At 32.2% G+C, this 12,101-nt stretch overlaps 1 protein-coding gene across 4 annotated transcripts in view; it reads left to right on the top strand.

The window, feature by feature from the left end:
• Positions 1–12,101, top strand: part of LOC113514297 (casein kinase I) — a 32,044-nt gene that overhangs the window by 4,266 nt on the left and 15,677 nt on the right. For 3 of the 4 annotated variants that reach the window (XM_026898344.3, XM_026898345.3, XM_026898346.3), the window contains exon 2: positions 8,763–8,869. In XM_026898344.3, the coding sequence (XP_026754145.1) occupies positions 8,763–8,869 (107 nt within the window). Of the gene's footprint in view, positions 1–5,566; positions 5,922–8,762; positions 8,870–12,101 lie in introns of those variants that run through there. The other variant, XM_026898343.3, reaches the window with a different exon arrangement.

Here is a 12,101-nt window from a genome sequence, read left to right as displayed (position 1 = left end):
GAAGTAACGATGTTAAACGCTTAACGCACGTGGATTTGAATTTCGATCGAACTATTTTATAATCGGCGTCGTTCAAAAATGGTTTCAATGACTGAGTCAATAGGGCTTACTGGTGTTACTTCTTTTAAGCCTATATAAAAATAGTATCTATTTTTTTATAGGTGATAATGAAATAGTAACCCCACCCGCGCTATCGGTATACACCGGCGGGGCACTAGTGACGGATGATAGATGAGGATTAAACAGGTCAGTTAGCCCATCGTGACGAATTCAACGAGAATTGTTCACGATGGTTTCCAGGGGGAACCACGTGGAGGTTGACCTGATATTTCTAGCAATGAGGCTGTCAAATTCCATTGCTAACAATCCCAATAGCATCTATTAGCGATGCTAGTTTTTTTTTTTTTATTATTTCAGCCGTTAACTGTCCACTGCTAGGCATAAGCCTTCCCCATAAGACAAGTTTTGCCAGTAGTTACCACGCTTGGTATACGGGTTGGTAACCGCAGTTAGGCCTTTAAGGATGTTTTAAGAGAGACGCTGCTGCCCATCCCTCGCCCTCCATTAATCGATAGGAAGGGGTGGCCCATTCTATGCCAAGGCACACACGGCGATATGCTAGTAATATTCCTCGTCAGGTCGAATTCTACATGGTCTCCGTAGAAACCATTGTTCTTTATTCTTTCTTTATTCTTTATTGTACACAAAACATAATGTTAATCACAATTCATTATAAACATAATGTACAAAGGCGAGCTTATCTCTAATAAGAGATTTCTTCCAGCAAAACCAACAAAGTGTTGTTAATTTTCGATGAGTTCACCTGTCTTGACCTGCTTTCTTCCTCACCAGCAGGCGAGGTTACCATTCCATTTTAATTTATAAAAAAAACTGGCCTTGAATGTGACTTAAACGATGTCACTCAATCAAGTCGACCTCCACGCGGTTTTCCCTGGAAACCATAGTGGTTAATTCTTGTTCAATTGATCAATACGGACCAACTGATCTGCCTTCAACTTCATCTGTCACTCTTCACTGGTGCCCCGCGGACGTATACCGATAACGCAGGCGGGGTTATCATTCCATCTTCATCCATTAAAAAAAAAAAAACTTAAACGATGTTGAAACTAGGGCACGGATTCCGGAACTCCCAAATTATTGTAATTTCGAAATTTCAAATAAATGCAAAATGCGAAAACATACCAAAGGATACTTGGATCTCTCTGTCGGATTTGTATTTCTGCTGTGGAGCAGTTGTATTTGCATGGCTGTGTTTCGTTTTAAAGATTGGAATATGGCAATGAAATTACAAGGAAATAGACATGCAAGAGTACGCATGCATGAGCAGTTCTCAAGAATAGCAACTCATTAACCCTTTCAGAACTGGCGTGCACAATTTTAGACATAAAATATAATTTAAAAAATAAATATTAAACTCTCAAGCTTTCCGATTGAAAAAGAGTTGTATTCATTTGTTCACTAATAAACTACTCAATTTAGTACTACTTACGAAGTTTTTTAGCATATTTTAGCGTTTTTCGACAATTTGCGACCAGAGCCCCCGTGCGTGATTTCAACTGTACCGGTGAGCTTTTTATTTTATTTAAAAAAAAATTAAATTAGTGCAAGAAATCATCTGGAAACATTATAAACGGATATCTAATTTTATTGAGGTTATGTGTAACGTAATATTTGTGTATTTTTTTATCACCTTATATTGGTAATCTCGATTTTTATATTTGTACTCAATTGTTCCCATCAGGACTCAACCGAGCTTTTTCTCATTGTTAACGTTTTTTTTTTACGAAAATATGTTTTGTTTATATTTTTAACGTTTTGCTAATTATGTTACTAAGATAAATATATAAAATGAATTATGCTATTGTTTACTTATACTTTCAGATGCAAAAACACCAATATGTTCTCATTGGAGGCGTTACAAGCATTAGATGAAGGAGATCTTTCTGACTTGTTGTTATCATCTGATGACAATGATAATTATTATGGAGATTCAATTAGTCCAGCACCCTTAACTGCTAGAGTTAGCACAGATGTCATTCACCAAAACCAAAGGGAGTTACATCCACCTGAATCTGATGACAATGAAGGACCTAGCAAATTGTATGTCGGCGTTCTTCTGGTTTACTTTGACAATTATTTTTCATCATACCATTTACTACAAATCCTAAAACAAAAAGGTATTATGGCCGCATGTACAGCTCGTATTAACAGATTTGTTAAACCACCGTTTTTAAGAAACAAATAAAAAGCCTATGGGTTTTTCTCAAGAAGTATGTAGCAGAGATGGAGATGTAACTGTTGTAAAGTGGTTGGACAATAAGGTTATCTATCTGACTTCCAATTTTGTTGGTGTACGTGAAAAGGACTTGGTAAAGAGATGGTGTAAAAAAGAGAAGTGATATATTGAGGTTGAGCGACCTGAGGTCGTAAAGCGCTATAATCATGCAATGGGTGGCGTTGATTTATTAGATCAACTTATGAGCTATTACAGAACATTTATAAAATAAAAAATGGACTCTGCGTATGATATTTCAGCATTGGATCTGGGAGTTCTTCAGGCATATCGAAAATACCAAATGGATAACGACTTATTAGGCATGTCAAAAAAGCAACGATTTGCTTTACTTTCGTCGTCGCTTGGCTGATAATTTGGTGCTACAAGATAAATTTTCTATCGTCAAAAGAGGTCGACCAAGTAGCAGTAGTAGCTCAACGATGCAAATTATACCAAGAAGGCCAGGAGAGATTCGCCCTGCAGCTGAAATAACTCGTGACGGTGATGGGCATTTCCCAACCCATGATGATGGAACTGGGACTAGGTGTAAAATGGTGGGATGCAAGGGAAAATCCCGTGTCAAATGCATAAAGTGCATAGTTAGTTTATGCCTAACTAAAGACAAGAATTGCTTCTTGGCCTTCCACACATAGATAAAGATATATTTTTTCCTAATTATTGTTCTTACTGTTTTTGTATTTGTGCCAATGACTGATTATGCCAAAAAAAAAACGAATAAATGTTTATTTTATTTCATAGAAAGAATTTACTTAGTTAATTTATGTATAATTTTGGAATAAAAATGTTTTTAAATTGATATTATTTCATTTCATAACAACTTTGCATACCTTATTCTTATTACTATGTAGGACGGGAGTCCACATTTGTGCACATTAAGAAAAACTAGATTTCCTCGAAAAATGTAAAGCAAATTTTTTTTTATTTTTTTATAGTCTCCTTATTATGCTTTAGATACATGGAATTTTCCAAATCCATCGGAAGAAAAAAAAATTCAGGTCTGAAAGGGTTAATAGTATCATGAGAGATACAGTATGGATATAACAGAGAGACAAGAATACCACTGAACATTCATGTCTATAGGCGACAGTTACCACTTTCCATTAGGTGGGCCGTCAGCTCGTTTGCCATTCTAAGTGGTATAAAAAAGGACTTGGCAGTTGCGAGAGAATCGCCTTTATAAAAATTATGGTAGCATTATCCAAGTGAATGATGGAATCCTGAAGTAAATCCGCCCATATTTATTATATTTAACTATTCTTAACCTGCGGCTTGGCCCTAAAAGTTTGTTTGTCGACGATATGGTTTATCTGGGTAACAAATTTTATTAAATTTCGACAATTTTTTTTGCGTTATATAGTCACGAATTTCTATAAATATACTAACACTTACAAATTTTTACATTGATAATAATAATAATTAGATGCGTAACTACAATAGTTATAGCTCTTGTGTGTATTTTTTTTTTACTAAAATTACCATACATCAATAAATCTTTATTTATATATATGTATAGGTGTATTTATATATATGTATGTTAATTTATTTTTTTAATTTGATAATAAGTACTTATAATTATTTTCCTTAATGTTTTACTGTATTAACTTTCTTAATTATACAATATTATCGTACTTGTACAACGATTAGTCCATTACCTTAAGGCTGTTTTGGAATTTTTGCTCTCAGTTATGAGATCGCCTTCTTGTACTTATACAACTGTATCGTTAAAATTATTAATCGTCTTGCTTATTGCCTATATTGTATAATGCGAATAAAGTATACTCATTTATTCATTCCAATCGAAAATTATGTCGGTTTTCGCGAGGGCACTGTCTTCACTAATAATTATTATACTATACTTAGTATTTATAAATATTTATTTAAGTATTAGTAATTATAATTTATAAATAAAAACAATGAGTTGAAGACTGACAAAATTAATGCAATACTAATGACGTAATTAATACAACGAACTAACATAAGAATGAACTGTTGTTTGATAAAATGTACCTAGTACCTAATACCATAGTATATGTAATAGTATTATTTAAAAATTATAGATTATGTTTCGCAAAAAACCGACTTCAATTGTAGCAAATCTTGTTATTTTGATTTAAAAACTAAAGAATTGAATCGATTTTGATAGTTTCTATGGGACCAATCTTTCAAAGATGTTCTTTCAGATAAAAAAAAAATACTAATTTTTTTTTCTAGATCAGTTTACAATTGATGGAGTTACGAGGTTTATGACAATGAAAAAAAATACTACCGAATTGAGTACCTCGTTTTTGAAGTTAGTTGAAAATGTTTATACACTGTGCGTTGTAGCACGTTGCGAGCGATAGTTAACATTTAGGCAGTTTTTATATGAAACAATAACAGTTTACAATGTAATTATAATTTCTTGTTGAATTTATTGAGGATTTTATTATTATACATACAATTCTTTGTCTTGAGTTTTTATAGTGAAACCAAAATCTCTAGTTATGAACAAATATGATTTTATTACCGGAAACTGACTTCAGACTTGATAATACTAACACACAAAGTATAAATAAAAGTATATACCTGCCTGTAAATAGCATTATTACGCAATTTGAAGTGTGAATGAAACTGTTTATGCCAATGACTTAAAAAATATACACTACCTTATACGGTCAGAAAATAACTGAATAAATGTTAAGAATATATGAACAGATTGCAGCGATACCTTGTTACATAATTTAAAAGGAGGGGTGGCGTGATTGATTAACGATAAGAGTAAATAGGATAACTAGTCTTTCTTATTTGTAAAAAAAGAATATAACATATTGGGGTCAATTCTGGGCGGATATTTTTTAAACTAATCTCTAAATTTTAAATTTCAATTTGAGCGAAATCTTTATTGTGAGGACCAATGTATACTGACTTTCTAATAAATTTAAGGTGAAAATTGTTGTAATTTTAGTTTATGATGGTCTATAAAAATTTTGTTTCATAAAATTATCAAATTAAAATATTAAGAGATAAATTTAGAGAAATTGCACCTCAGAATCGATCCCATTATCAGTATATATTAAATTTATTTATTGATACCTACTAATATATCTTAAAAAAGAGAGTATTCTCTTAATTTAATTATATTCTTAATATTAAAATTTGTATTATACGCTTTCATTGATTTCTTTCAAGCTAATTCTTAGTAGAGCATCATTTAGTATCATTTTACATATGACAACATTGATATACTCTATGGTAGAAAATTCTAAACGGCAACTGGCATCACTGCCACTGTGACGTCACGTAAAATAGGCTGACGACATCTTTTTAGACTTCGCAATAAAATGGTTTTCACTAGCTTTTCGTAGTGTTTCTACGTTTTATTGTGTTTTTGAACATTCATAGACGCTAAATTATATTAGTGTTGTGTAAATTTCCCTCAGTGCGATGGGCAGTTTTTAATTTTTGTGAAGGCGAGTGATGAAGGAAAAAGAAAATGGCTACCTTCGAACGCATGTTGTTAGCCAGGAAACATGTAATAATAGCTGAAAGATACAACGTTATTCGTAAAATAGGCGGTGGTAGCTTTGGAGATATCTTTTTAGCTATAAACATCAACGATGGAGAGGTAAATTTTATTTCCTAACTATTTTAATTGAATGCTCAGAAATGGCGATTTCTTGTGTCAAAGGGGCCATGTATTTCAAGAATTTACTTGTTGAAAATGGCGGTCTGGGCGTATTCTTGAATGAATTAGGGTATCAATTTATGATATGTAAAAGATCTAAACGTTTTGCGAGTTTTCCATTTAGGTTTCTCACTTTTACGTAATGAGTGCCTGCTAAAAAATGTCTACAAGCTGGAACTGTGAAAGGACTCCTTTGTTAAAATGGTCTAGGTACCGTAATCTTTTGTCCATGTTGAACTAGGAATTATCAACACGCAGACCTCTACTAATACTTACAGGACTCTGATTTCGTTAATTCTGATACTGGACAAACAGTTTACTACTTTAAAGAATTTAGGTCATACATATATTTTTTGTATATAATTCATGTGTATTACTGATATGATCGATGAAATATAACACTAATACATAAAATTGAAAGTTATTAACTTTGGGTGTGTTTGTGACAGTTGTTCATTTTCATATTTCCAAACTATGTATAACAATGCCATATGCCATGATTATGCAATTTAGGACAGCCAGCTGAAATAATTGCAGCTGTCTGTCTATATTAATACAATATGAAAAAAAAATATTTTAGACTGTACAGCAGTACATTATTTTAATAAGAGAAGAAATTTAATTAAGCAATATTTATAGTAGAGTGGTAAATGATGTGTTTGAATCTCAGCTGGACCATTTTAGGTAAAGATATATTTTGTCTGGTTACTCATAAATGTAGTTTAAGATAAATTAATTGGTTTAATTGTGACTTACAAGTTTGTTAATTTATATGATTGTCTTGCCATCAGATGATCTATATACTTGTTTTGTAAAAATCACATGCAGTAGTAGTTACCATAGAATACAACAAGTACAGTTGCCATAGTTAAAGTTAGTTTTTTTTGTTGATCAGAGTCTTAAATTATTTCATGGCAAATAGGTAACTGAATTAACAGTTATAAATAACTAGCTTTTACCCATAACTTGGTTCATGTGAGTGGGATGATGGCTGACTGCAATAAAAAGTAATCTTATTATGTCTTTACTCATTCTATGTAGTACATTTATACTAAATTTCATAATGATTGGTTGAGCTGTTTAGATATTAAGAGGTAACCAGTTTACCAGAGGGATGCTTTGTACAAAAGTTGATTGCTTGGGTACCTCTGCCCCATTCGTGTTTCAACCGTGAAGCAGTTTGCATGGCTGTGTTTCGGTTTGAAGGGTAGGATATGGTGTGAATTTACTGGGTACAGAGGAATAACATCTAAGTCTTCAGGAATGGCAACGCATAGAGGGTATCATGGGAGAAACAGTATACTCTGTTATGTCCGTGGTACTGCTCACGTCTATAGGTGATGGTTACCACTTTCCATCAGGTGGGCCGTCAGCTTGTTTGCCAGTCTAAGTTGTATAAAAAAAATAACAAATTTTCATATTTATAGTGTTAGGATTGTATTGTGACTGACAGTGGAGGTAATATATATAATTGCCTGTATTAATATTGGTCAGTCTTTAACATTATATATTAAAAGTCACATGCACACTATTGCTTGCAATATTAAACAAAATTGTACTAATCAATTAAATAATTGAACAGTTTTTTATTTATATTATCATTTTTAATTTAAAAAATGAAAGTGAAATGAAAATCTGATTGATTTTATATTTGCAGACAATTATTGGAAATGAAAACATGTTCATTAGGTTTCATTCAATTTTATGTTAACATTAAATGTATTGTGATTATATACTCACAGTTTTCAGCTGTGTATTGCGAGCAACATGCTTATTATCTATTACAGTAGTCTATTATGATAGTCTTGGTCTCTAATGACACTGCATTGTACAGGGAGATGTTGATTTCGAATTTTTGTAAGTGGTATTAACAAGTGATGCAGTGTCATGGGTAATTTGAAAACATTTGTTTCTGGCAGTTGTTTATCATATTTAGACATTTCACATTAATATTGTTGAGGTATAAGTGACAATTTCAATCTAACATAGGTTGGCACTTTAGAAAATTATTTATTTTTTATTTTGTTTTTTTCAATATATAATTTAAATATTAATGATTCTTTTTTTGTGCTATGCACCTGTCATTAAAAGGGTAACTTACATATTTTTGTTATTATATTCAAATTTTAATTCATACCTATAAAAAATATTGCTTAATAATGAAATGATTAATTTTAAAATCAAATTAGGTTAATTAGTTATGCTTGCTATAATCGATTTGTTATTGGAATTGTGTATTCTATAAATTAATTACAGATTTATGAAATATAATTTTACATGATCCAAGATTTTGTTTCAAGAAACACATTAATTGAAATTGTTATTATATAAAAAAAATCTGTATTTTTAATTGTTGAATTTAATTTTAATCAATGAATGTCAGGTATTACAAATATTCTTTCTTTTAACAACTATTTTGAAATATTTGTTTTTAAGGAAAAGTAAAATTAACATCATATATCACATAATCACACATAAGTACAAAAGCTATTATATTAGATTCTAGATAATTGGACATGTGAGAGCATGTCTAGACTTGATGTTTTTACAAATGTTCATTTTGCTAAGTAGGAAACATGGAACATTTGTTACCCTATTATTAACTCAGAGCTTTGTGTGTACCACTGCTTGGTGTCGTTAGTCTCATAGTGTCTCAAATTCTACTAACTGTCACTAATTAACTTTGCCAATACAAGAAACGATAATGGGAACCAGCAGTTATGAAGAAAACTAACATCTGAGATTAGCAATGAGCTCCAATTTTTCTCTTTGTTGTTGTAGGAGGTAGCAGTGAAGATAGAATCAATCAAGGCGCGGCACCCACAGCTTCTCTATGAAAGCAGAGTATATAAGATGCTCCAAGGGGGCGTCGGGATACCCCACATAAGGTAACTGTTTTGGTACATATTTTTTTATGATACAATGGCAAACGATCTGACGGCCCGTGTCATGGAAAGTGGTAACCGTCACATATAGACGTTACAGAATTAATACAGTGTGATGCCCATGGTATACCCTCAAGTGTCACCATTTCTAAAGGAATTAACATATTTAGGTTATTGTTAGGGTGATAATACTACACTACTGACACACAATCAAGAAATTGTAGCAACTACTAGCATATTCTCGCAATATGGGGAGGCCAATGTACAGTAGTGGATAGAAAATGACTAATATGATATGCTATGGTATTGTATGGTAGTGTATACACATGATCGAGTTTACCATAATTTTTTCATTTGACACTGCTTCAAATCCACTGTAAACTACAATTTTATGGTAGACTTGTGTATAACTTATAAATATATAATATATATTATAGATAAATTAAAATTTATCTATAATATATATTGATAAACTTAACTCTGGTGTTATTCCTCTGTACTTAGTAAATTTTTAAAGGTACGCTATTCCTAAATAAAAAAATCTCCCCCTTAGAATAGGTTCGAGCTATTTTTTGGCCTTGACCTACATACATAATGTAGTTCACGGTCGGAAACGTGTCCTATTTTACAGGTCCTTCCAAGAGATGCGTTCCTCGAACTTTGAAAACTCTTACTACGTAACTATGTTTTTCTCTATACCCAGAATTGAGACGTGGATAAATGACAATTCCAACCAGAGGGGGGAGACTTTGTACAAAAGTCGTTTGTTTAGGCACCTCTGTCCCATTCGTGTTTCTACCGTGAAGCAGTTGTGTTTGCATGGCTGTGTTTCGGTTTGAAAGGTGGGATATGGCAGAGAATTTACAGGGTACAGAGGAATAACACCTGAGTTCCTAGGAATGGCGACGCAATGGAGGTATCATGGGCGAAACAGTATACTCGTGTTATGTCCATGGTACTGTTTATGTCTATAGGCGACAGTTACCACTTTCCATTAGATGGGCCGTCAGCTTGTTTGCCATTCTAAATTGCATAAAAAGAAGAATTGATTACGTCTTGTTAGTTTCATTAATCTGCGTTCCTTACATTTAGATAATTTAAACACGTACTGTAAATTTCGCAACTAGGAAGACGTTAGTAATTCCAAGGTTAGAACGCTCTAAGCGACACCTAGCCAATACTGACGGTGCTTATAACGTCACAATAGTGTTTATTGTTGTCGATTTGTGTCGTTTTACAAAAGATTGTTTGACGGAAAGCAGGTCATGTATAGTATGTTTTATGTATGATCAATATAGAGCATGTGTGAATCGATTGTTACCCATTATTCAATAAAATGTCGAAATAAACTACATAAATTTTTTTTAGCTTAAAACCTAAATCATTAATCTAGAAGAAAATGACAATATACTATTTTAAGTTTATTGGAGGTGTTACGGTTTAAAAAATATTACGTATCTGTATTGAGGCCACATCAGCGCTTGATATCAAATATTCAATTTTTACTCAATCGCACATAAACAGCTGATTTGAATGAAATTTTGTACACACGTGGACCCCATCCTACTTTTCTATTTTTAAGTTAAACTAAAAAACAAATAACAGAAATTCGAGTAAACAGCTTCTGCTACATTGTCTTTGATAATACTTTTTATTTCCTCTCCTTATCTGTTCTTTGCGGCGATAAAATTATTATTAGATTCTATAATAAATATAACAGTAATATTGATATATTAAATAATGTAATTTGTTTCTCAAACAAAACAACCAAATGCCTAATTTGGTTGATTGGTTGGCCTTAGTCTCTCTATTTGTACCTGGTAGGTAGGTACGCTGCGTGGGATTTATTGCTTATCTGTTGCCCAACAGTGAGCGAGCAGTGTAGCACAGTAAGTCAGATTAGACGCAGAGATGTCAAGGTCAAGCGGGGAGAAACAGATTATTTCGTATCTTTTAAGAATTAATTATGAATAGAAATTATATAAAAAAAGTCGAAATTATTTTAGTTTCATATATATCAGTGTTATTTCGTGAGTTTGCCTATTCATTTCTAGAAGGTTTTCTCCAGAAATTGCTACAACATAATCTCTTACATTTTCCTAAAGAAAGATTGGTCTTCCATCCGCCTATTTAGCTCGACAGTTTACCACCATGTCCTTTTGCATAAAATGTTGTAAATAGATTGGTAATGATTTTACCATGTATGTCTAGTAGTTTCAGGCTGGCATGAAATGGAATATTTTGTACACATTGAATGAATCATAGCTAACGTGCTTTCATGGTTGTGACTCACTCAAAACGTTTAAGGACCTTGATAGGTCACTACACCAGTAGTCATAATCATGTCCCGACTTCATATCAGTCAGTCAATGACCTATTACAATCCATTCCAATTGCAACAAGGGAATGAGATGACAGATCAGTTAGTGGATGCGAATTATTACACATTACGAAATGCTCTTATGATAACCCGCCTAGAAGGATATCTACTGTGCAATGTTTTTTTTTTTTGCCCCAACAATACGTGTTATCTCATTCCCACGTTTATGGCATGATAAAATGTCTCAACAGCTATAAAAAAATAAATTAGCATTTCTCTAAAATAATCTGTAAATAAATAAACTTTAAATTTTTTCCACATGATACACAAGATATTTTAGCCTAAAGTCCCACTGCTGACTTCTATGAATTAAACTTGGATTAAATGAAAAAAAGCGAAAATATAAAAAAAAAAAACAGTTTAGGTTGTTCATTGATATGAAAACAGGCAGTTTTATATCTCATATGTTTCTTATATAGGTTTTAATTAAACCTATATAATTTTTACCATAGTAAAACTTTATACAAAAGTTATCTGATTTTTGGGATGAATCAGATTTTTCCATGGCTGTGTTTCGGTTTGAAAGGTGGGATATGGCCATGAAAAAAAATAACACGTTAATCCTTAGGGATGGCAATGCATGAAGAGTATTATGTGTGACACAGTATACTTTGTTATTTTCATGTCTATAGGCGACGATTACTACTTTCCATCAGGTGGGACGTCAGCTTGTTTGTCATTCTAAGTTGAATATTGTGTAATTGAAAAATAAATACTCGAGTACTTTAATTTACATGTATTTTTTATAAATCTGTGGATGTAGTGTAGTACAAGTGTATTGTAAATTATAAATTTTAAAATATTTATTTGCGTTTTAAAAAATATGTATTCAGTACATTTATGCATTATGCAACT

The sequence above is a fragment of the Galleria mellonella genome, unplaced genomic scaffold, assembly GCF_026898425.1.
Source record: "Galleria mellonella isolate WM207_F2 unplaced genomic scaffold, CSIRO_AGI_GalMel_v1 utg35, whole genome shotgun sequence".
NCBI classification, from domain to species: domain Eukaryota; kingdom Metazoa; phylum Arthropoda; class Insecta; order Lepidoptera; family Pyralidae; genus Galleria; species Galleria mellonella.
This window is presented reverse-complemented; position numbering and strand designations above follow the sequence as displayed.